Source organism: Choloepus didactylus, chromosome 8 (genome assembly GCF_015220235.1).
Source record: "Choloepus didactylus isolate mChoDid1 chromosome 8, mChoDid1.pri, whole genome shotgun sequence".
NCBI classification, from domain to species: domain Eukaryota; kingdom Metazoa; phylum Chordata; class Mammalia; order Pilosa; family Megalonychidae; genus Choloepus; species Choloepus didactylus.
Window position 1 is genome coordinate 74,767,536 of NC_051314.1, and position 26,365 is coordinate 74,793,900.

Below are 26,365 nucleotides of genomic sequence, written 5' to 3' on the forward strand. Positions count from 1 at the left end.
AAAGAATTATTTAAATTTTTTTAAAAAAGGATACAGGGACTTATAAATCAACTCTAAACTCGTAAGTATGTTGGTAGACCTGTTCCTCAGGTTTCCTGATTGGTCCTCTAGTTAGCTAGTGGGTTCTCTGTTTCCTGGGCTTTATGACTATTGTTTTGGGTAGACTTAGGGAAGCTTAAGTTTTATTGTTTTTTTAAAAATAATTTTTATTATGTTAACATATATACAACACAAAATTTACCACCTTTTTTTATTAGAGCAGCTCTAGGTTTACAGATAAATTATGCAGAAAATAAAGAGTTCCATAAACCGCCCCTCCCGCCCCCAGTTGTCCATATTATTTATGTTTTGCATTATTGTGGTAACTTTATTACAATTGATGAACCAACAGTATTATTATTATATTATTAATTATAGTCCATAGTTTACATTAGGATTTACTCTTTGTGTTGTATGGTTCTGTTTTTTTTTGTTTTTAAAGTCTGGTAACACATATACAACATAAAATTTCCCATCTTAACCACTTTCAAGTGTACAATTCAGTGGTGTTAATTAACATTCACAGTGTTGTGCTACTATCAACACCATCCATTAATAACACATTTCCCTCTCCCCAAACAGAGACTCTGTACTAATTAAGCATTAACTGCCCATTCCCCACCCCAACCCCTGTCCCTGGTAACCTTTATTCTGATTTCTGACTATGAATTTGCAGATATTAATTATTTCATATAAGTGAGGGCATACAATATTTGTCCTTTTTTATCTGACTTATTTCACTCAGCATGATGTCTTCAAATTTCATCCATGTTGTCACATGTAAACAGAACTTCATTCGTTTTTATGGCTGAGTAATATTCTGTTGCATGTGTTTATCCCATTTTGCTTATCCATCCGTTCATGGACTTTTTGGGTTGCTTCCACCTTTTGGCAACTGTGAATAATGTTGCTGTGAGCATCAGTGTGCAAATATCCTTTCAAGTATCTGCTTTCAGTTCTTTTGGGTATATACCTAAAAGTGGGATTGTTAGATCATATGGTCATTCTATGTTTTAACTTTCTGAGGAACTGCTCAACTTTTTCAACAGCGGCTACACCATTTTACATTCCTACCAACAATGTACAAGGATTCCTATTTCTCCATATCCTTGCCAACACTTGTTATTTTTTGTTTTTTGTTTTTTGTTTTAACAGAAGCCATACTAGTTGATGTGAAGTGGTTTCTCATGGTTTTGTTTTGAATTTCCCTAATGGCTAATGATGTTGAACATCTTTCATGCTTATTGGCCGTTCATATATCTTTGGAGAAATGTCTGTTTAAGTCTTTTGTCCATTTTCTTTTTCTTTCTGTTTGAACTGATTTTATTATTTTGTAAATGTGAATTTTACAAAGCTCTTTACAGTTAACGATCACATCCTTTTTTGTTTGTATTGAATGTCCACCTTATGGAAAAGCTGTGAGCATACCTGAAGCCCTTGGGTTTCCCTGGTTGTTGGTGGATGTTTCTGTTGTTTGTTTATTGATATAATGTCAGCCGTGGCTAAAAAAGTAACACTTTTGACTCTATTGAGTAATAACACATAAAGCATAAATGTGAGCGAGGACACAGGAGGAATAAAACAAAGGTTTCCTCCTCTTTATAAAAAGGAAAAAAAGCTAGCATCTTTTGTGGCAGAAACCTAACTTAGTAGCACTGTGAAACATTCCTGACTATACAGGAGCAGTTTGTCTCATTTTAAGTATTTAACAGTTATGAGTTGCATTTTACTTTAACCCCTAAAGAGGCTCTAAAACATTGTCTCCTTTTTAAATGTCTATCCTCCAAACATTCCAGTCTGAAGGATTAATGTTGTATTTGCATCAGATGCCATCTAAATATTCAAATCAAAAATATTTATACATTTATATTTAGTTCTTTTCTTGTCTGCTAAAATAGTATTGCAAGTTTTGGCTTCTTTTGACATAGATATCATGATCATAAGCAAAATGTTAACAATGAAAGCGACTGATCAGAGTACAAGCAGGTTATCCAATTTGAATGTTATCAATCTTGCATATTTTCCTCTTCTTTTTTCAGAGAACAGAAACAAACAAAACCAAAAACAAATCTTTGTTGTTTCAGAAACTTCTGTACCAAGCTCTCACTATCTGCGGTGTCACAGTGTATACTTGTAGCTGGTTGGCTAACATAATGATGAATTTATGCAGTAGCAATATTCTGAAACAATAGTTAAAGCTCAAGACAGCTATCAAATCTCCATTCTGTATTGAGGGTTTACTGCTGGCAGCCTCATTTTTAAATTGGGTTGTTTGTCTTTTTGTTGTTGAGTTGTAGGAGTTCTTTATGTATTCTGGATGTTAAACTCTTATCAAATATTTTCTCCCTTTCTGTAGGTTGTCTTTTTTTTTTTTTTTAATTAATTTCAGTTTTATTGAAATACATTCACACACCATACAATCATCCATGGTATACAATCCACTGTCCACAGTATAACATAGTTATGCATTCATCACCACAATCTATCTCTGAACATTTCCCTTACGTCAGAAAGAACCAGAACAAGAATAAAAAATAAAAGTGAAAACAGAACACCCAAATCATCCCCCCATCCCAGCCCATTTGTCCTTTAGTTTTTATCCCCATTTTTCTACTCATGCAAACACTAGATAAAGGGGTTGTGATCCACAAGGTCTTCACAATCACACTGTCACCCCTTGTAATCTACATTATTATATAATTGTCTTCAGGAGTCCAGACTGCTGGGTTGGAGTTTGGTAGTTTCAGGTATTTACTTCTAGCTATTCCAATACATTAAAACCTAAGAGGTGGACTCGGGCAAGATGGCGGCATAGAGAGGAGTGGAAGCTAAGTAGTTCCCCTGGAACAACTACAAAAAACCAGAAACAACTAGTAAATAATCCAGAATAACTGCGGGGGGACAAACGAGACCATCCATTCATCATACACCAACCTGAATTGGGAGGAATGCCCGAAAACACAGCATAAAATCTGTAAGTGAAACCTGCGGAACCAGGTCGGGAGACCCCCTCCCCCATAGCCCGAGCTGCAGAGCCGCGTGGTGCCACAGAGAAGCTCTCTCCCAGCAAGCGAATACAGCCCAGCTGAGCTCCAACTGGGGTTTTAAGTAGCGAGTGTGAACTGCTCACTACAGGTACGCAGCCCCAAAAAACAGACAGAGGCTTTGGGTGACGACTGACCTGGGAGAGCAGGAGGGTCGCCTTGGACTGGGTCTGAAGGGGACTATCTGTTTCTTTTTTGGCTCAGTGGAGAAAGCCCCAGTCATATTCAGTTTGCAGGGCTGTGACTCCAGGAAGGATGGAGACACCACAAGCAGAGAGCAAGACCATTGAAATGCTAATGACCTCCACCTGAGGGGTCTGTCATCTCTAGGAGGAAAGGGGTGGGGCCCTTTCCATTCAGAACCAGACCCCAGAGCCTGGGGGAACATGGCCATACCTCTTCACACCAGTCAAGAATTATAGGCTAACAGGCATCACCTGCTGGGCAGAAAAGCACAGTGACCTGAGGCATCAAAGGGTGGAGCAATTTTCTAAGACACACCCTCAGGGAAACCAGATACTGAATATTTCTTCCTTCTGGGACCTGAGCCTGTTCTGGTCTGGGAAAACCTGATTTGGATAACCAAGGAAACCATGCCTAGACAACAGAAAATTACAACCTACACTAAGAAAAACAAAGTTATGGCCCAGTCAAAGGAACAAACGTACACTTCAACTGAGATACAGGAATTTAAACAACTAATGCTAAATCAATTCAAAAAGTTTAGAGAAGATATTGCAAAAGAGATAGAGGCTGTAAAGGAAGCACTGGACATGTATATGGCAGAAATCAAAAGTTCAAAAAACCTACTAGTAGAATCTATGGAAATGAAAGGCACAACACAAGAGATGAAAGACACAATGGAAATATACAACAGCAGATCTCAAGAGGCAGAATAAAACACTCAGGAACTGGAGAACAAAACACCTGAAAGCCTACACGCAAAGGAGCAGATGGAGAAAAGAATGAAAAAATATGAGCAGCGTCTCCGGGAGCTCAAGGATGAAACAAAGTACAATAATGTACGTATCATTGGTGTCCCAGAAGGAGAAGAGAAGGGAAAGGGGGCAGAAGCAATAATAGAGGAAATAATTAATGAAAATTTCCCATCTCTTATGAAAGACATAAAATTACAGATCCAAGAAGCGCAGCGTACTCTAAACAGAAGAGATCTGAATAGGCCTACGCCAAGACACTTAATAATCAGATTATCAAATGTCAAAGACAAAGAGAGAATCCTGAAAGCAGCAAGAGAAAAGCGATCCATTACATACAAAGTAAGCTTAATAAGGTTATGTGTGGATCTCTCAGCAGAAACCATGGAGGCAAGAAGGAAGTGGTGTGATATATTTAAGATACTGAAAGAGAAAAACCACCAACCAAGAATCCTGTATCCAGCAAAGCTGTCCTTCAAATATGAGGGAGAGCTCAAAATATTTTCTGACAAACAGACAATGAGAGACTTTGTGAACAAGACACCTGCCCTACAGGAAATACTAAAGGGAGCACTACAGGGTGATAGAAGACAGGAGTGTGTGGTTTGGAACACAATTTTGGGAGATGGTAGCACAACAATGTAAGTACACTGAACAAAGGTAACTATGAATACGGTTGAGAGAGGAAGATGGGGAGCATGTGAGACACCACAAGAAAGGAGGAAAGATAACGACTGGGACTGTGTAACTTGGTGAAATCTAGAGTATTCAACAATTGTGATAAAATGTACAAATATGTTCTTTTACGAGGGAGAGCAAGCAAATGTCAACCTTGCAAGGTGTTAAAAATGGGGAGGCATTGGGGGAGGGATGCAATCAGCATAAACTAGAGACTGTAACTAATAGAATCATTGTATTATGCTTCCTTTAATGTAACAAAGGTGATATACCAAGGTGAATGCAGATAAGAGGGGGGGATAGGGGAGGCATGTTAGACACTTGACATTGGTGGTATTGTCTGATTCTTTATTCTACTTTGATTTAAGGTTATTTTTCCTTTTGCTGCTTCCTAGCTGTCATTTTTTTGTTTCCTCTTTCTTTTGCCTCTCTACCTTCTTTGACTCTCCCTCCTGCCTTGTGGAAGAAATGTAGATGCTCTTGCTTAGTATGAGCAGAATGTTCAATTAGGATGAACTTAAATGTTTGGAAATGAACAGGGGTGTTGGTAGCAAGATGTGAGAATAACTAACAGTGCCGAATGGTGTGTGAATGAAGTGGAAAGGGGAAGCTCAGAGTCATATATGTCACCAGAAGGAAAGTTGGAGGTCAAAAGATGGAAATGTATAAAACTGAATCCTGTGGTGGGCAATGTCCATGATCAACTGTACAAATACTAGAAATCACTTCATGAACCAGAACAAATGTATGACAATACAATTAGAAGTTAATAATAGAGGGGCATATAGGGAAGAACTATATACCTATTACAAACTATATACTACAGTTAGTAGTATTTCAACATTTTTTCATAAACAGTAACAAACGTACTGTATCAATACTAGGAGTCAACAACTGAGGGGGGTTGGTTAGGGATAGGGGAGGATTAGAGTTTCCTTTTCTTTTTTTCTTTTTTCATCTTTCACTTTATTTCTTGTCTGGAGTAATGAAAAGTTTCTAAAAATTGAACAAAAATTAAGTGTGATGGATGCACAGCTATATGATGGTACCCAGGGGCAAGTGATTGTACACTTTGGATCTTTGGATAATTGTATGGTATCTGAACAATCTCAATAAAAATGAAAAAAAAAAAACAAAAAACCTAAGAGGTGTTATCTATATAGTGCATAAGAATGTCCACCAGAGTGACCTCTCGACTCCATTTGAAATCTCTCAGCCACTGAAGATTTATTTCGTTTCATTTCGCATCCCCCTTTTGGTCAAGAAGATACTCTCAGTCCCACGATGCCGGGTCCACATTCATCCCCGGGAGTCATATTCTGCATTGCCACGGAGATTTACACCCCTGGGAGTCGGGTCCCACGTAGGGGGGAGGGCAGCGAGTTCACCTGTCGAGATGGCTCAGTTAGAGAGAGAGAGGGCCACATCTGAGCAACAAAGAGGTACTCAGGCGGAGCCTCTTAGGCACCATTACATGCAAGTTTAGACTCTCCTTTGTGGTAATGAGCTTCATAAGGGCAAGTCCCATGCTCGAGGGCTCAGCACATCAAACCACCAGTCCCAGTGTTTGTGACAACATCAACACCAGTCCAGGTGAGGATGTCCAACACATCCGCACCTTCCCCCAGATCCTTGGGGCTGGGGAGGGGGAGGCTGTAAATATATTTTTTATTATCTGCCCAAATTACTCTGGGATGTGTCACTATTTCACTCCAGCCTATACTAACCTACCGTATCTCACTTCCTATTCAGTTTCTTTTTTCTTTTTTGATAAAGCACTTTGGTGCACAAAAGTTTTTCGTTTCAAGGAGTACTATTTACCTATTTTTTCTTTTGTTGCTAGTGTTTTTGGTGTAAAGGCTAAGAAACCATCATCTAATACAAGGTTCTGAAGGTGTTTCCCAATGTTTTTGTGTAAGATTTTTATTGTTTTTGTTCTTATATATAGGTCATTGATCTATTTTGAGTCAATTTTTCTATATAGAGTTAATTTTTCTGTTTGCATTTTGGCCATTTGATTATCTTCTTTGGAAAACTGTTCAAATCCTTTGTCCATTTTTTTTTATAATTGGGAATACTTTATTAATGTTGAATGAAATGTTTAATACATACTTAAAATGGCAATAAAGAGTCAAAGGCCAAGAGAATCTTGCCCATAATTGACACAGAATCTTTCTTCCCAGGGTAGAGATGCTTAAAAGATGTAAATCTGGGAGATAGATCTGTTCTGGTTTGCTAATGCTGATGTTACGCGAAATACCAGAAATGGATTGGCTTTTTTTTTTTTTTCCACAGAACAACTTACAGATATAATAAAGAAAAAGTTTGAAATATTGTAAGAATTACCAAATGTGACACAGAGACATCAAGTGAGCACAAGAGTTTTTGAAAAATGGCTCCAATGGATTTGCTTGACACAGGATTATCACAAACATTCAGTTTTTAAAAAACGCAGTGTTCCAGTTTGCTAAAGTTGCTATTATGCCAAATACCAGAAATGGATTCGCTTTAATAAAGTGGGCGTATTTGGTTACAAATTTACAATCCTAAGGCCATAAAAGCGTCCAAACTAAGGCATCAACAAGAGAATACATTCACTGAAAAAAAGCTGATGGCATGTATTGGCTTTTATAAAAGGGGTTTATTTGGTCACAAAGTTACAGTCTTAAGGCCATAAAGTGTCCAAGCTAAGGCATCAGCAACAGGGTACCTTCACAGAAGAATGGCCAGTGACGTCTCTGGAAAACCTCTGTTGTCTGGGAAAGCACATGGCTGGAATCTTCTTCCTTTGCTCCCAGGTTGCGTTTCATAATGGCTCTCCCAGGACGTTTCTCTCTAGGTGTCTGGGGGTATTCTCTTAGTTTCTCTCAGGCAACCTCTGGAATAGCAAAAGTCTACTTTCAATGGCTGTCTTCAGAATGTTTCTCTTTGCTGCAGCTCCTCTCCAAAGTGTCACTCCCAGTTGCTCTCAGGTCCTTCTGTTTGTGAACTCTTTTATACAACTTCAATGATTGAATTAATACCCACCCTGAATAGGTGGGGTGACACCTCCATGAAAATTAACCAATCAGATGTTTCATTCACAGTTGATTGAGTTACATCTCCATGGAATCACTCAATCAAAGGATTCCAACCTAATCAACACTGGTATCTCTGGCCCACAAGATTGCATCAAAGAATACGGCATTTGGGGGGACATAATACATCCAAACCAACACAATATCCAAACCTTTGTCCATTTTTAAATTGGGTTGTTTGTCTTTTTGTTGTTGATTGGTAGGAGTTCTTTATATATTCTGGATATTCAATACTTGTAAGATATATGATTTCCAAATATTTTCTACCATTCTGTAGGTTGTCTTTTTACTTTCTTGATGATGTCTTGTCATGTACAAAAGTATTGAATGTTGATGAAGTACAATATATCTGTTTTTTTCTTTTGATGTCTGTGTGAGAATCCGTTGCCTAGTATAAAGTCATGAAGATTTCCCTCTGTGTTTTCTTTTAAGAGTTTTATGGTTTTAGTTGTTATATTTAGGTCATTGATCCATTTCAAGTTAGTATTTCTGTATGCTTTTAGATAGGTGTCCAATTTTATTCTTGTGCACATGTTTGTCCAATTATCCCAGCACCTTTTGATGAAGAGACTATTCTTTCTCTATTGAATAGACTTGGCACCCTTGTCAAAAATCAATTAGCCATAAATGTGTGGGTTTATTACTGAACTCTCAATTCTATTCCATTGCTCTGTCTGTCCTATGCCTGTACCATGCTGTTTTGATTACTGTATCTTTCTAAGTAAGTTTTAAAATTAGGAAGTGGGAGTTTTCCAACTTTTTTTTTCAAGGTGGCTTTGCAAGTTAAGTTTTTATTAAATAATTTTCCTGTACTTAATCATTAATTAGTTAGCTAGCAAAATTTCTATTTAAACCTAGTAGTGTATAATTATGTTGCTGTGAAAAAGTATGAATGTGCCCATTTGAACTCTGGGAGGAAGAAAAGCTTGTGCTTATTAGCTTGCTCTAACTTGCTGGTGACTTAGCATTTTGATGTCATAAAAGGTTCTACAGTCAAATTTGAAGAACACAATATTAAATGCTTTTACTAGACTGAAAATTTTATCACAAAGTGGCTCTTGGTGTGACAGGGAAGACTATTGCCTTTTTATCATAGGTCCCAGGGTTTTTCAGAGCCAACCAGAGTGTCAGATAAGGTATTTGGGGACCTTTAGAAAGAAGGCTTAAAATTGTTCCAGGGCTGTGTGGTCAGAATTTTTTTTTCTGTATTAGAGAACCTTACAGGCTAGCTGTGGAGGCAGTAAATATAATGGCTTAGATTCTGTAATATAGACGGAATACATTAGAATTTGGTTAAGTCTAATTGTGTGGTACAAACAGCAAATGTAAAAGAAGAGAGGGGAAATCATATGGAAAGGTTTCATTGAAGAGGTAGGAATGGAGCTGGGCTTTGAAGACAGATAAGTATACAAAATTTATTTCAGTGGTCATTTCAAATACATATTTTTCTTTTTTTTTATTTTCAAAGATGAGTTTTAATTAATTTTATTTATACATTTTCTGAAAAAAAAATCATGCAAATTGCTTTCTCTGACTACATCTGATTCTAATCCTGGAAAATGGGTATAATATTGCAGAGCTTAAAAAAATTCTATGAGAGTCTTATCATAAATTACCTTACTAAATATAAAAGGTAAATGTCAGTGTCTTCACCCATTCATTCATTCCTTTTTTCATTTGGCAAATACTGCTGAGTATACTGGACATTCATCAGGCCTTGGGGAACCAAGATCTAAGAGGCAGCTACTCTCACTTAGCTCAGAATAGTGGGTGAGTCCATCAGAAACAATCACAATACAGTGTGACAAGCTCTATGAAACATTCCAAGTTGGCACGATAAAGCCCAGGCAGGTAGGGTAGGGCCGAGTTCACTGATCTGCTTGAGCTTGGCGTGGTGGAAAAGCAGCAGGGCAGGGGAGGACATTCTGAGAAGAAACACCTGTGCATCCCTAATCGTGACGCTGTCAAGTGTGAGGGTGAGTTCAGGTGATTGAATGAGTTTGGGGCGTTGGCAGTGTCATCTTCTGGGATGGAATGAGCTGGAGGCAGGAAGAAAGGCGGGTGAGAGATGAGTTCGGGCCATGGGCAGGGAAGATGTGCCATGAACTCAATGTGGGCTTTATCCTTAGGACTTAAGGCAATGGTTGAGTGTGTATCAGCAGGAGAACAGCATGACCAAGTTTTCATTTTAGCAAGCTGTCTTCGGGAGCTACGGGAGGTAGCAGGCTGTGAGTGGAATGGGTGACATTCTCCAACTTGAACACTGATTTACAGTCACCTTAATTTTCTCCAGGGTAAGTATGGTGACATGACTCCATCTCTTCAAGGTCTTCTCCTTTCGTGTTTTCTTTGGGAGATTTCTTGCTTTCCTTGCTCTGTTAGTCTCTTGGGGAAGTATTTCAAACTTCCTATTCACTATTAAAAACTGAAATATTCCAAGTACAGAAATGAGTAGAAAACAATCCACAAACATCCATGTACCCACCACACAGGCTTAATTAATGTAACATTAGGCATACACTCATAATTTGATCATCAAAATTTAAAATGCCCAGGTTTCAAAAAAAAAAAAAAAAAAAACACTACTAAAAGCAAGAAAAGACAACTACTTACTGGGATAAAATATTTGCAAATGTTTTCCTATAAAGAACTTGTATCCATAATACATAAAGAACTCTCAAAACTCAATAATAAGGGAAAAACAGTTAACAGTTAAAAAAATAAGCAAAAGACTTGGACAAATACTTCCCCGAGGAAACAAATAGATAGCTAATAAGCATATGAAAGATGCTCAATATCATTAGTCATTAGGGAAATGCAAATTAAAATCACAATGAAATGTTGATGAGTATATAGAGGAATGTAAAATGGTACAATCACTTATGAAAATAGTTTTTTGCTAGGCACATTGATCAGTCACTGAGTGCTATCTACTTTATTCTTAAATAGATCTCAAAAGATTCCACTCTTCTCTATCCTTACAACCAGGTTTTTTGACTTTGTCTCCACCATCAGAATGTGTAACCTAAAACAAAAATGGTACTGTGTACTATCCTACTTAGAACTCTTTAAGGCCCTCTGCTTGATTTCAGTGTAATGTCTGGTCTACCAGGAATTTTTCACAAGGATCTTCATGATCTGGGCTGGAAATCTGTACATGGCTCAGCTGCTTCCTCTGCTCAGGGTTTCACAAAGCTACAGTCAGTATGTTGGCTGGGGCTGCAGTCTCATCTGAGGCTCTGGTTCTTCTTTCAAGCTCATGTAGTTTTTGACAAAGTTCATTTCCTTGCAGCTATGGAAGGCTGGTGGCTCACTTCATAGGGCAGCAGGAGAGAGACAGAGGGTCTCTGCAACTTCTAGATTCTGTTTGAAAGGGCTCACCTGATGAGATCAGGCCCACCCAGGATAATCTCCCTTTTGATTTCCTTAAAGTCAATCGATTAGGGACTTTAATTATACTTGCAAAATCTCTTCACCTTTGCTGTATACTATTGGTTAGAAACAAATTACAGGTCCCACCCACATTCAAGGGAATGAAACATTGGAGTCATCTTGAAATTCTGACTTCTCCAGTGGGTATTTCACATCTTTTGTTGTATTTCTTCCAAAGCAGTTCATATTTTTGATGCTTTTGTTAGTGGCATTAAATTTTTTTAAATTTTCAATTGTTTGTGGCTAGTATTTTGAAATAAAATTGGGTTTTTGCATATTGCTTTTATATCCTTGCCAAATTTACTTAATCTCTCTAACCCTCACTGGTTTCATTTTTTTTTATTATTATTAAATTCAGTTTTATTGAAATACATTTACACACCATACAATCATCCATGGTATACAATCCACTGTCCACAGTATGATAACATAGTTATGCGTTCATCACCACAATCTATCTCTGAACATTTTCCTTACATCAGAAAGAACCAGAACAAGAATAAAAAATAAAAGTGAAAAAAGAACACGCAAATCATCCCCCCATCCCACCCCATTTGTCCTTTAGTTTTTAGGGCAGCGAGTTCTTTTTTTCAAATGAGATTTTATTGAGCTATATTCACATACCATACAGTCATCCAAAGTATGGAATCAGTTTTCATAGTATCATCTCATAGTTGTGCATTCATCACCACAAAGTTTTGAACATTTTCATTATTCCAAAAAATAAGAATAAGAATAAAAATAAAAGTAAAAGAGAACACCCAAAACATCTCATACTCCTCCTTCCCCCATCATTCATTTACTTTTTGTCCCCTTTTTTCTACTCATTTGCCCGTACACTGGATAAAGGGAGTATGAGCCATAAGGTTTTCACTGTCACACTGTATAAGCTACATAGTTATACGATGGATGGTATAGGGGAAAAAATACAATCAATGCAAACTAGAGTCTATAGTTAATGGTAACATTGTAAGATGCTACCATTAATTGTAACAAAGGAAATATACCAAAGCTAAATGTCTGTAAGAGGGGGATATAAGGGAGGGGTAGGGGATTCTTGGTGGTGGTGATGTTGTCTGACCTTTTCATTGTATTTTATTTCTATTTTTCTTCTATCTGTTGTATTTTTATATTTTCTTTTTTGAGATTTGCTTTTGAAAAATGTTTTACTATGGGAAATTTAAAATACATTCGAAAGTATAGAGAACAGTAAAATGAACATCCATCTACAGTTATCAGCTCATGATTAATCTTGTTTCATCTATCCTAGTACCATTGTCCTTACTGATTATTTTGAAGCAGATTCCTGATGTATTTTTTATCCATAAATATTTCAGTATGCATCTCTAAAAAAATAAGGACTCTTTAAAATTACATGTAGTACCAATACCATTTACACACCTGAAATAATTAACAATAATATCTTAATATCAAATATCTGGTGTTCATATTTCCCTGATTGTATCATAATTTCTTTTTAATAGGTTGTATGTTTGAGTCACGATCCACATATGAGGTGTATACGTTACAGTTGGCCAATATGTCTTTTAAATCACTTAATCAGAAAGATTTCTCCTCCCTCTCTTTTTCTCTGCAGTTTATTTGTTGAAGAAATTGGATCATCTGTCCAGTAGAGTTTCCCATAGTTGGCTGGATTTGCTGGTCGCCCTTACTGTGGTGTCATTTAACAGGTTTCTATGTCTCCTGTATTTCTTTTGAATTGACAGTTACATTTAGAGACTTGATCAGATTCAAGTTCAGTGTTTTTGGCTAGAATATCTTATAGGTGATGTGTATTTCCATCAGGAGATGTGTGGTGTCTGTTGATCCCCTTTTTATCTTATTAGGAGCCATTGATGATTATTATCTAGATTCCGTACTTTATAAGGGCTTACTTTCTGGTCTGTTATGATGTTGCATCTTTTACATGTCCTTTCCCATATTTGTATCAGCCATTGCCCCCAAATTCCTAGTTCCTTTTATGGGGAAATGGTTTTCGAGTTCTTAGACTGTGAGCATAAGGAATATTCATTATTCTTGGCAGTTTTTGTGGACAAGTCTAGGAAATAAAGGTTTTTTTTTTTTTTTTTTGAGAAAATGTATCTGAAGTGCATATCAGTATTTCCAATTCAGAGTTATTACCATAGGTTTTTTTTATAACCTCTTCAGTCTTATAGAGATAAATATTTTTCAAATTATAGAAGTAATATGTACTCATTGTTAGAAATTTAAATAGTTCAGAAGTATATAATGTAAATGATGAATATCATGGTCTTTTCCAGAATCACTGGTTAACCACTTAACGTAACTAATTCAAAGGCTTCTTAAGGGGTCTCTTTGAATCTTATATGTCAATTAAAGAAACTGGTTTAGACAGCCCTGAAGCCAGAGTTAAAAATTAGGGATTGATATTTTTTTGAGGCTAGAGAAAAAAAGATAAGCTAGAAGTTACTCCTTAAGTGAAATGAGGATTCTTATTCATTTAAAAATATATATATATATATTTAAATTCAGTTTTATTGAGATATATTCATGTACCCTATAGTCATCCACAGTGCACAATCAGTTGTTCATAGTACCATCATATATTTGTGCATTCATCACCAAAATCAATTTTGAACATTTTCAATACTCCAAGAAAAATAAATAAAAATACAAGTAAAGAAGAACACCCAAAACATTCCATTCCTCCCATCCCCTGATTATTCATTTAATTTTTCTTCCCATTTTTCTATTCATCTGTCCATACACTGGATAGAGGAAGTGTGAGCCACAAGGTTTTCACTATCACACAGTCACACCATGTAAGCTATGTAGTTATACAGTTGTCTTCAAGAATCAAGGCTACTGTGTTGCAGTCCAACAGGTGCAGGTATTTCCTTCTAGCTATTCCAATACACTAAAAACTAAAAATAGATATCTGTAACACATGAGAATAACCTCCAAAATGACCTCTTAACTCCATTTGAAATCACTTAGCCGCTGGAACTTTATTTTCATTTCTTTTCCCCCTCTTGGTCAAGAAGACTTTCTCAATCCCACAATGCTGGGTCCAGGCTCATCCCCAGGAGTCATGTCCCAGGTTGCCAGGGAGATTTACACCCCTGGAAATCAGGTCCCATGTATGGGGAAGGGCAGTTTGTTTACCTGCCGAGGGGGCTTAGAGAGAGGCCACATGTTAGTAACAAAAGAGGTTCTCTGGGGGAGACTCTTAGGCACAACTATACCTAGGCTTAGCCTCTCCTTTGCAGTAACAAGCTTCATAAAGGCAAGCCCCAAGATTGAGGGTTCGACCTTCTAAATTGGTGGTCCCCAATGCTTATGAGAATATCAGTAATTCTCTATGTGGGGAAGTTTAATAGTTCCTCATTTTCCCCCAGTCCCTCAGGGAGGCTTTGGAAGTACATTTTATTCTCCACCCAAATTATAAATATATTTTTTGAATTGATACTTCATTTACATGGTTCAAAATTCCAAGGATACAAGAAGATGTAAAGTAGGAAAAGAAGAGAAAACAAAACTAGCAGAATAAAGGAAATAACAAGATTAGAGCAGAGATAAATGAAAGAAAGAATTAAAAAACAGTAGAATTTCTAAAACAAAAGTTGGTTCTTTAAAAAGATAAATAAAACTGACAGATCTTTAGATGGACTAATGAAGGAAAAAAGGAAAGAGGACACAATATTAAAATCAGAAATGAAAAGGAAGACATTACTTGAAACCCCACAGAAATAAAAGGGCTATAAGCCAACACCATAAACACCTTCAGGCCACAAATAACTTAACCTAGACGAAATGGACAAATTTCTAGAAACACACAAACTACCTACACTGACTCAAGAAGAAAGAGAAGATCTCAACAAACCAATAACTAATAAAGAGATTGAATCAATAGTAAAAAACCTCCCAACATCAACAAAGCTACTTGAGCTAATAAACAAAATCAGCAAAGTGGCAGGATACAAGATTAATGTGCAAAAATCAGTAATGTTTCTATACATTGGTAATGACCTAACTGAAGAGGGAATCATGAAAAAAAATGCATTCACAATAACAACTGAAAGACTCAGATATCTAGGGATAAACTTAACCAGGATGTAAAAGACCTCTACACAGAAAATTACAAAAATTTACTAAAAGAAATCAAAGAGGACCTAAATTGGGGGAAAGATATTCTGTGTTCATGGATACAAAGGCTAAACGTCATTTAAGATGTCGACTCTACCCAAATTGATCTACAGATTTAACACAATTTCAATCAAAATTCCAAAAACCTACTTTGCAGACTTGAAAAACTAGTTATCAAATTTATTTGGAAGGGAAAGGGGCCTTGAATTGCCCCTTTTTTGTTCTAAAAAATAAGAACAAAGTAGGAGGACTTGAACTTCCTGACTTTTAAGCCTACTATAAAGCCAACCTGTCAAAACGTTATGATACTGGCACAAAGATAGACATACTGATCAATGGAATCAAATTGAGAGTTTGGAAATAGACCCACAGATCTGTGGTCACCTAATGTTTGACATGCCCCCAAAATCCACTGAACTGGGACAAAATAGTCTGTTCAATAAATGGGGCTCTGAAAACTGGATATGCATATCCAAAAGAATGAAAGAAGACTCCTGTCTCACACCCTATATAAAAATTGACTCAATTGGTATATACCCAGAAGTTTTGAAAGCTGTGACATGAACAGACATTTGTACACCAATGTTCATAGAAGCATTGTTGACAGTTGCCAAGAGATGGAGTAGATAAACAAAATGTTGTATATTCACATGATGGAATACTATGCAACAGTAAGAAGCAACAAGGTCTTGAAACATATGGCAACACTGATGAACCTTGAAGATACAATTCTGAGTAAAATAACTCAGACACAAAAGGAGAGATATTGTATGTTACCACTTCAATGAACTATGTAAACAATGTAAAATCAGTGTCCTGTAATGTAAGAACATTGAACACCTAGTGATAGACAGTAGCCAGCGAGGGGGAATGGTAATCTAATATGTTCAAATATGTTAATGATGGTAAATTCAAAGGTATGGTAATGGATAGGAGTGATAATTGTTAAACTTAAATCCTTCAGAGTGCTCCTATGCCAGCTAAGTCTCAAAACCCAGAGGCAATAGCCTGTTCGAGAACATCAACCAGGTATGTCCCCTTTGCTCATAAAGTCAACACCCCTTTTCAACATGGAAAGGTTAGGGTGGTTGCTGCCTAGACATCTGTGAAGATTGGGAAAGTGATTAAACTAAGGGAAGGGTTAGCAACAGACAAGATGGAATTTAACAAAGAATTATGAATACTGAATCTTTATATAATTTGCTTTTTCTTGGTTGCTAGGGAATTAGAATAGATAGAAGGAAAGAATTGAAATGGTGGAACTGTAACCCATAACATCTTTTGAAATTTGTTCTATAGCTACTTGTTAAATTGTAATTGGAAAGCCATACCTTTTTGTATATTTGTTATATTTCACAGTAAGGAAGTAACTGAAACTTTGGTACTATAACTCAGAATAACTTTGGAAATTTCCTATGTATCTACTTGTTCAATCATATTTTGAAAAGACATTACTTTTTTGTGTATATGTTATATTTCATAATAAGGAAATAACTGAAACTGTGGAATTACAACCTATAATATTCATTGAAATTTGCTAACTACTTGTTAAATTGCACTTGGAAAGGTATCACTTTTATGTATACGTTATATCCTGCAATTAAAAAAAATGAGAAAAAAATTAACTCAAAGTGGATCAAAGATCTAAATATATTTTCAAGACATAGTAGTAGAAGGTACCTTCTTAGTCCTTAAACCCAAAGCACAAAAAATGGGGAGAGGTGGGACAAGATGGTGGCATGGGGAGGTGTGGAATTTAGTTAGTCCCCTAGAGCAACTAGTAAATAGCCAGGAACAACTAGAAAATAGTCTAGAATACTGTTGGGGAGACTACCATGACTGGACATACATAGTACACCAGTCTGGAATGGGTGGAGTGGCTGAGATCGCAGCATAGAACTGTAAGGAAAGCTCCCCAAACTGTGGAGCTGCTGCACCGCCCCCCCCCCCCCACAGCAGGCTGAGTTGGAACACTTCCCTATGGGAAAAGCAAGTGATATCTCCTGGGAGCAAGGGAAGGTAGGTCAACCAAGCTACAACTGCAGTTTTAATTAACAGATTTGGACTACTGAATATAAGCTATGGGCATATATAAACCTGAAGCAAGCAGGAAAGAAACCCTGAGGTGTCTCCTGGCAGATAGGTGGGGCTGATGAAAAAAAATAAAGAGGCTTTTGGAGTCAGCAGTGCTCGGAATACTGGAAAAGGGCTGTATCCCATGAAAAGCTGTATAGAACCAGGTACCAATTCTGGTCAACCAGCAAAATGGGGGCTGGGGACTGGCTCTGAAAAGGGGATTTTTTTCCTTTTTTTATTTTTTCTTTTTCTTTCATTCTAAGTAGTACATTAGAGAAAGCCTCAGGCATTTACAGTCCTCAGAACTGACCTGCAGTGGTGGAGTTAAGATAGTTAGACAAAGGAAAAAGTCAGGTGACTTCTCAGTGGAGATAATTACCTCCACGGCTCATCTTCCCTAAGAAAAGGAGGTGGGGGGGCCCAGCTCAAATGGATCCAGGGCCTCGCTGGGGGGGAATCAGAAACAGTTTAAGCTTGGCTTCTGACCACCCTCTTCCTGAACTGGGACACTTCTTTTAACGTGCTACTGGATTTGATCTGCGAGTATTTTGTTGATGATTTTTGCATCTATTTTCATTAAAGAGATTGATCTATAATTTTCTTTTTTTGGAGTATCTGTCTGATTTTGGTATTAGGGTGATGTTGGCTTCATAGAATGAGGTAGCTTTCCCTCTTCTTCAATTTTTTTGACTAGTTTGAGCAGGATTGGTACTAATTCTTTCTTGAATGCTTGGTAGAATTCACATGTGAAGCCATCTGGTCCTGGGCTTTTCTTTTTTGGAAGCTTTTTGATGACTGACTCAGTCTCTTTACTTGTGATTGGTTTATCGAGGTCATCTATTTCTTCTCGAGTCATTGTTGGTTGTTTGTGCTTTTCTAGGAAGTTGTCCATTTCATCTAAGTTGTCTGGTTTATTAGCATATAGTTGCTCATAGCATCTTCTCATTATCTCCTTTATTTCTGAAGGGTCAGTAGTTATGTCTCCTTTCCCATTTCTGATTGTATTTATTTGCATCTTCCCCCCCCCCCTCTTTTTTTGTTAGCCTAGCTAGTGGTCCATCAATTTTATTGATTTCCTCAAAGAACCAATTTCCGGTTTTGTTGATTCTCTCTGTTGTTTTCCTGGTCTCAATTTCATTTATTTCTGCTCTACTCTTTGTTATTTCTTTTCTTCTGTTTGCTTTGGGGTTAGTTTGCTGTTCTTTCTTGAATTCCTCTAGGTGAACAGTTAATTCTTCAATTTTTGCTTTCCTCTTTTAATATAGCCATTTAGGTCAATGAATTTCCCTCTCAGCACCACCTTTGCTGCATTGCATAAGTTTTGATATGTTGTGTTTTCATTGTCATTTGCCTCAGAGTATTTACTAATTTCTCTTGTAATTTCCTCCTTTACCCACTGGTTTTCTAAGAGGGTGTTGTTTAGCCTCCATATATTTGTGAATTTTATGACCTTCTGCCTGTTATTTATTTCCAACTTCATTCCATTATGGTCTGAGAAAATGTTTTGTGTAATATCAATATTTTTAAATTTGTTGAGACTTGCTTTGTGACCCAACATGTGGTCTATCCTAGAGAATGTTCCTTGAGCACTTGAGAAAAAGTATATCCTGCTGTTGTTGGATTTATTGATCCTCTGTCTAGTAGTTCTTTCCATTGGTGAGAGTGGTGTATTGAAGTCTCCAACCATTATTGTAGAGGTATCTACTTCTCCTTTCAGTGTTCCCAGTGTTTGCCTCATGAATTTTGGGGCATTCTGACTTGCTGCATAAATATTTATGATTGTTATATTTTCTTGATGAATTGACTCTTTTATTAATATATAGCATCCATCTTTGTCTCTTTTAATTGTTTTACTTTTGAAGTCTGCTTTGTCAGATATTAATATAGCTACTCCCGCTTTTTTCTGGTTGTTGTTTGTGTGAAATACCTTTTTCCAACCTTTCACTTTCAGTCTATTTTTGTCCTTGTGTCTAAAGTGAGTTTCTTGTAGACAGCATATAGATGGGTCCTGGTTTTGAACCCATTCTTTCAGTGGGTGTCTTTTTATTTGGGAGTTTAATCCATTAACACTTAGTGTTATTACTGTAAAGGCAGTACTTTTTTCTACCGTTTTGTCTTTTGGATTTTATATGTCATATCTTATTTTTTCCTCTCTCCTTTTACCTTTCCTGGTAATCTTCATTTCTGCACTCCTTTCCAACTTTCTCTCTCCTGTCTTTTCCTGTCAGCCTGTAGCACTCCCTTTAGTATTTCTTGTAGCGCTGGTCTCTTACTCACAAAGTCTCTCAGTGTCTTTTTGTCTAAAAATATTTTAATCTCTCCCTCATTTTTGAAGGACAGTTTTGCCAGATACAGAATTCTTGGTTGGCAGTTTTTCTCTTTCTGTATCTTAAATATATCATGCCACTGTCTTCTTGCCTCCATGGTTTCTGTGGTGAAATCTGTACATAGTCTTATGGAGCTTCCCTTGTATGTGATGGATTGCTTTTCTCTTGCTGCTTTCAGAATTCTCTTTTGTCTTTGATATTGGACAATCTGATCAGTAAGTGTGTTGGAGTAGGTCTATTGGGATCTATTCTGTTTGGGGTACGATGTACTTCTTGAATCTCTAATTTTCTGTCTTTCATAAGAGTTGGGAAATTTTCAGTGAATATTCCTTCTATTATTCTTTCTGCTCCTTTACCCTCTCTTCTCCTTCCAGGATACCCATAACACGTATATTCCTGCATTTCATGTTGCCACTCAGCTCCCTAAGACCCTGCTCATATTTTTCCATTTTTTCCACCATCTGTTCTTTTGTGTGTATGAATTCAAATGTTTTCTCTTCCAGTTCACTGATCCTTTCTTCTGCCTGTTCAAATCTATTGTTGTGTCCCTCCATTGTATTTTTCACCTCCATTGTGGCCTTCATTCCCATAAGTTCTGCCATTTGTTTTTTCAAGTTTACGAATTCTTCTTTATGGTCATCCAGTGTGTTCTTTATATCCTTCATCTCTTTTGCCATATATTCCCTGAGTTCACTCAATTGATTTAGCATTAGTTGCCTCAACTCCTGTATCTCAGTTGAACTATTAGTTTGTTCCTTTTGGCTGATCCATATTTTTGTGTTTCCTAGTATGGCTCATCATCTTAAATTGCCTAGGCATCTGATTTTCTTGATCAGTTTATTCTGGAGCTTGTTTTCACTCTTTTACCTAGAGGTTTCTTGTTGGTTGGCTTTGTTCTATGACCTCGTTGTTCAGTTCAACTTATTCTAGACCTCTAACTTAGTTTCTATTTAGTTGATCAGAATTTTTCTCGTCTTGTTTTTCTGTTTCTTGCCCTGCCTCTGTGTAGACTTTTTGTGAGAGGGTTTCCTCAGCTATGGTCAACCCCAGTCAGGTTTTCCCAATCTAGAGAGGCTCAGGTCTTATGAAGAGGTATGGAGTTTCCCTGAGAATAAGACCTTCCTGTGAAGCCTCTAGAATAGTTTCTTTTCCTATCCTGTGTGGCAGTTGGCACTTGCCAGTCTGCAGCTCCCCCACCAGTGTAAGGAGGTGTGGAGGCTTTAGTTCTCCTGGTGACTCTGATCCTGTCGGGGGCGTGGCTGACTGAGGCTGGAATCTGAATTGCAGCCTGTGGGGTTTGAGTTCCCAGAAGGAGGGCTGCCAGTTGAGCTGGATGTCCCTCCACTCTCCCAATCCTAGGAACTCCAGTTGTCTCCCAGGGGCACCATTCCCTTTTCCCCCTCTCTTCTTTGAGATAACTCCAGCTTAATTCCTTGGTCAGCCTGAGTTGCCAATTAAAGACAGGTGTGGAGACCTTCTTCAGAAGTGAATCTGGAATTCAAAGCAGTTCTGGGTACTCTGTCTTCCCCCAAGACTAGCCTAGACCTTCAACCTGGGCTTTCCGATCGAAAAGAACCACCTATGTTACTTTTAGATTGAAAAAATAGAAAAGGACAACAAGAAAAAAGTAAAAAGGAGTCCCTTTTAAAAGACTTTCCCCAGCCTGGATGTTTTGTCAGTGTCAGAATAGAGCATTTAAAGATATACTTTGGGCTATTGGGCAGCTTCACTTCTGCCCCTGCTTGGGGCTATTGAAGTGCAAAAAGATACGGAGTCAGTGAGAAAGGAGAAGGGACAGAATGGCCTTTTTGGAGTCAGAGAATGGGTGCCCACGTTTATGTGTCCGCCTCCCTTCTTGGGTCCCAGCCCTTCTTTTGCACCCCCAGCTCCAAAAATTGGTTAATTAATTTGTTAATTCTGCAGTTGAGGCTGGGTTGAGCCCCCCTTTTTGCCCTCAACAGATTGTTGTTGTTGTTGTTTTCCTTTCAGGGAGCCAGTTACATGACAGTCTGTGGGGTCTGGGTGGGGAGAGGCGCCAGATCCCCCGTCAGGGGAACTTACAATGTTTGCTGTGATCTCAGCTTTTCCTTCCGTTCCAAACTTGTGACTGATGTGTGATGGTCACTGGAGACCCCGAAAATACTGTTTCATACAGTTCTTGGGTAATCATCAGCTGCCCTAGCAGAGAGACTAAATTCTGCACATCACCACTCCGCCATCTTGCCCCACCCCCCATCTGTTCTTTTGTGTGTAAGGATTTCAGGTGTCTTGTTCTCCAGTTCCTGAATGTTTTCTTCTGTCTCTTGAAATCTGCTGTTATATGTGTCTATTGTGTTTTTTATCTCTTGTGCTGTGCCTTTCATTTCCGTAGATTCTGCCAGTTGTTTTTTCAAACTTGCGATTTCTACCTTATGTTTACCCAGTGTTTTCTTTATCTTTCATCTCTTTTGCCGTATCTTCCCTGAACTCATTGACTTGATTTTTTTGAATTGATTTAGCATATTTCTTTGAAAATCTTTAATTGATTTTTTCATTAAAGTGAAACAGTATCTCAACTGTATCTTTTTAAAAATTTTTTTTTATTTATTGAGATTGTCCACATACCATACAATTATCCAAAGATCCCAAGTATATAATCAGTTGCCCCCAGTACCATCATACAGCTATGCATCCATCACCAAAATAATTTTTTTTCAATTTTTAGAACATTTTCCTTACTCCAGTAAAGAAATAGACAAAAAAAAAGGAAACTCAAATCCTCCCATACCCCTAACTACCCCTCCTCCATTGTTGACTCATAGTATTGGTATAGTACATTTGTTACTGTTGATGAAAGAACATTAAAATACTACTAACTGTGGTTAGTTTGCAATATGCCCCTCTATTATTTTTTTTAAAGTTTCAGAATAGTATTTAATTTTCAGATATTTATAGTCATCTTATTTGATATCACAAATTGGTGGCCGTGTTATAAATTTTACAGATGAGGATATTGTTGCACTATTCTCACCGTACATAGGTTGCAGAATAAATCTGAATACAGATCAATACTTTCCCTTCTTCCTCCTTTGTATATTTACAAACATACCTACACATAACCCTTGCTATTCAAATTATTTTTATCTGAACCAAGGAACTAAATGCATTGAGATGATTTTGGTTTGTTTATAGGAATTCTCACAGTAAACTATACAAGCTTAGGAATCCGAGAGTAAATAGTTTTTTTTTTTTTTTTTTTTTTTTTCCAAACCCTCTGTCTGAACACAAAAGCTATAATAGTTCAGTATTTTCCATTAACTATGCAATAAACAGCAAATCTTGGGTCCACAATTAATATGCTTTTGTTTCAGTGTATGAAATAGAACTTAATAATTGCCACTTAAATTTAGTGGTTCAGTGACTACAATAACAGATGTCTCTCCATATAGAGATAGACTTTTTCACCAACACTGTTCTCTATATGCCTTTGCTCTATATATCCCATGTCTGTCTCCAGACAATGGCATCTGATCTACACCAACCAATAAAACCTAAGTGAGAATACACATTTTTCAATGCTCTCAAAAAGTATAAGAGTATTCCTTTGGATTTTCAAAAGAAGTCTATATTTTCAGACTTAAATTTAATAGTTTTTAATTATTCTTAGTCTAATTCCTGTTTTATCAGTTAGGGAAACTAAGAGTCATCTCACAAGTTAAGTGAGATGACCACATTTACAATCAGCAAGTCAGAAAAGTGAGCCAGATGTCTTCATCTTCTGACTTCTAGTGTTTCAGAAAGAATGCTGTACGATAAACCTGAGTTATCCATTTGAAATAGAGTGAAGGAAATGGTAGCATGGAATAGGATGTGCTACCAAGTTATGTTTTCTCCTTCATCATGTCACCATTCTGTAATGTCTATTTAGTCCTCTCTGAAATATGGAATTAAAAGTAATTTAATATAGTGTTGTGTCTTATGACTATGGTGATGATAACGCCAAACTTATATTCAGTGGTCACTATATGGCTAAAAAATGCATCTTCATCTAATATTATGGAACCTTTCTCCATCTCTCTCTCTCCTTTCTTTGTTTCTCTGTCGGTAGGGCTCCCTTTAATATCTCATGTAGGGCAGGTCTTTTATTAGCGAAATCTCTCAGCATTTGTTTGTGAAAAATTTAAGCTCCCCCTCGAATTTGAAGGAGAGCTTTGCTGGATAAAGAATTCTTCGCTGGCAATTTTTCTCTCTCAGAATTTTAAACATGTCATGCTGCTGCCTTCTCGCCTCTATGGTGGGTGCTGAGTAGTCACTACTTAGTCTTGTATTTTTTCCTTTATATGTGGTGAATTGCTTTTCTCTTGCTGCTTTCAGAACTTGCTCCTTCTCTTCAGTACTTGACAGTCTGATCAGAATATGTCTTGAAGGGGGTTTATTTGGATTTATTCTATTTGGAGTTCACTGGGCATTTGTGCTTTGTGTATTTATGTCGTGTAGAAGGTTTGGGAAATTTTCCCCAGCAATTTCTTTGAATACTCTTTCTAGACCTTTACCCTTCTCTTCCCCTTCTGGGACACCAATGAGTCTTGTATTTGGATGTTGTATATTATCTGCCATATTCCTGAGGTCCATTTCGATTTTTTTCAATTTTTTTCCCCATTCTTTCTTTCATTTTCCATTCTGTGCTCCTCATGGTCGCTGATTCGTTGTTCACCTTCCTCTAGTCTTGTATTACGAGAATCCAGAATCTTTTTAATTTGGTCGACAGTTTATTTTATTTCTATAAGATCATCTTTTTTTTATTTACTATTGCAATTTCTTCTTTATGCTCTTCTATGGTCTTCTTCATGTCCTTTATATCCTGTGCCATGGTCTCATTGTTTGTCTTTAGTTCTTTGACTAATTGCTCCAAGTACTGTGTCTCCTCTGATCTTGTGATTTGGGTGTTTGGGTTTGGCTTATCCATATTGTCTGGTTTTTTGATATGCTTTAAAATTTTCTGTTGTTTTTGGTCTCTTTGCATTTGCTTAACTTGATAGGTTTCTTTTAGGATATGTATGCTAATTCAAAGACTTCTTTCTAACTTGTCAGATCTACGGCTTGGTGGCATACACTTTCTCTAACTAACCAGCATGTGGCTTCTGGGAGCCACCTATTCCCCTCAAGCCAGTTCTCCCCAACTTTGTCTTTGTGGTGTGTGGGGGTCTGATTCTTGTGGGGTCCAATTGGTGCACCAGTTTTGTGTGTGTAGTTGGTGCTGTCCGCCCTGAATGTGGGGCGTGTGTCTGAGCGGTTAGTGAGCAAGAACAGCTTTAACAATCAAACCTCCCAGGTGTTCCTGGAGATTTAATGCTGTTCCAAGAGTCTGAATCTTCCATTCGGTTTTGCCACAGATTGTCTCTGCTACTGACGCACAAGTCCTTGATATTGGTGTATGGTCTCTGGGATTTCCGAGTGGGTCCCTCTTCCAAGCCGTACTCTTCTAGGGCCTCTCCCGAGGGAGGGCTGTGCTACGTCACAAGTGTGCGCTGCCCCTAAAGGGAAGTTCTGGGCCGCAAGGCTGTGTAGGGGCATTCCCAGACTGCTGAAAGGATGGCTGAATGGGGAGTGTTAATTTCCCCCTTTTCACACTGCTCTGCCTTCCTAGCTCCGGGACAGTTAGCTGCAGGTGCACGAAAGGCTATTTTCCACGCCAGATATTGTGACATGTGTGCGCATTGCACTGGGTTTTTTGGCACAGCTCTGGGCTGTGGCACTGGCGTCGGGCAGGAGCGTTCCCAGCCTGCGCCGGGAAGATGGCTGTAAGGGGCATGGTTTTTTTCCGCTTTTGGCTAACCTGTGCCTTCCTAGCTCTGAGACAGTTAGCAGTGGGTGCGCAAAGGCTATCCTCCACACCAGGTATTGAAGCATACTCACAGGTTGTGGAGATGCCGTTCCTGCCGTGATTCCCTGTGTGGTTCTTGCTGCTGTGTCCGCAGCCACTTTAGAGTTTTTGAAAAAGAACTAGTCTGACTCCAAATGCCAACCCACGGTTTTCCCACATTGCAGTGTGGCTGCCGGGGTTCAGCAGGCTTACTCACTTGTTTCAGAACGCAGACTCCTGGTTTCACCAAGTGCATGGTCCCTGTAGATTTAGCAGACCTTGTCCAGCTGGTGCATTGCTGGAACTGGTATTCTGGGTGACTTTCTGGCTTTTATCTAGTATTTTTCACGGAGGTTTTTTTTTTGTCCTGTCTTTCCTAACTGCGATCTCTCAACTGTGTCTTAATTGAGGTGTAAGTTTGTTCCTTTGACTGGACCATATCTTCGTTTTTCCTAGTGTAATTTGTAGTTTTCTGTTGTCTAGGCATTTGGTTTGCTTGGTTACTGCAGTCAGAATTTCCCATACCGGAACAGGTTCAGGTCTCACAATGGGCCTATATTCAGTGTCAAGTTTCCCTGAGGGTGTGTCTTAAAAATTGACAGACTTTCCTGTGAGTTCTCTAGCCGCTGTGCTTTTCCTAACCTGCCAAGCAGGTGGTGCATGTCAGCCTGTCACTCCCAACTGGCATAAGGAGGTGTGGCCCGTTTAATTCTCCACTTAGGTTGTTTCTGTTTTGACTCTTTTCCCCGAGGCCCTGGGGTCTGAGTTCTGAAGGGAGGTCCGGCAG

General features: G+C 37.9%; 2 protein-coding genes across 20 annotated transcripts in view; both read left to right on the top strand.

Moving 5' to 3' along the window:
* R3HDM2 (R3H domain containing 2) overlaps positions 1 to 26,365 on the top strand; it is a 245,846-nt gene that overhangs the window by 52,500 nt on the left and 166,981 nt on the right. For 2 of the 19 annotated variants that reach the window (XM_037845191.1, XM_037845195.1), the window contains exon 2: positions 12,803 to 12,896. The exons of the other annotated variants lie outside the window; for them this stretch is intronic. The gene's annotated coding sequence lies outside the window, so the exon portion shown is untranslated. The remainder of the gene's footprint in view (positions 1 to 12,802; positions 12,897 to 26,365) is intronic. 19 annotated transcript variants of the gene reach the window in all.
* The window catches only part of LOC119542686 (transmembrane protein 33-like), an 84,758-nt gene continuing 68,306 nt past the window's right edge, over positions 9,914 to 26,365 (top strand). The window contains exon 1 of the mRNA XM_037847386.1: positions 9,914 to 10,001. Within this exon, the coding sequence (XP_037703314.1) occupies positions 9,914 to 10,001 (88 nt within the window). The remainder of the gene's footprint in view (positions 10,002 to 26,365) is intronic.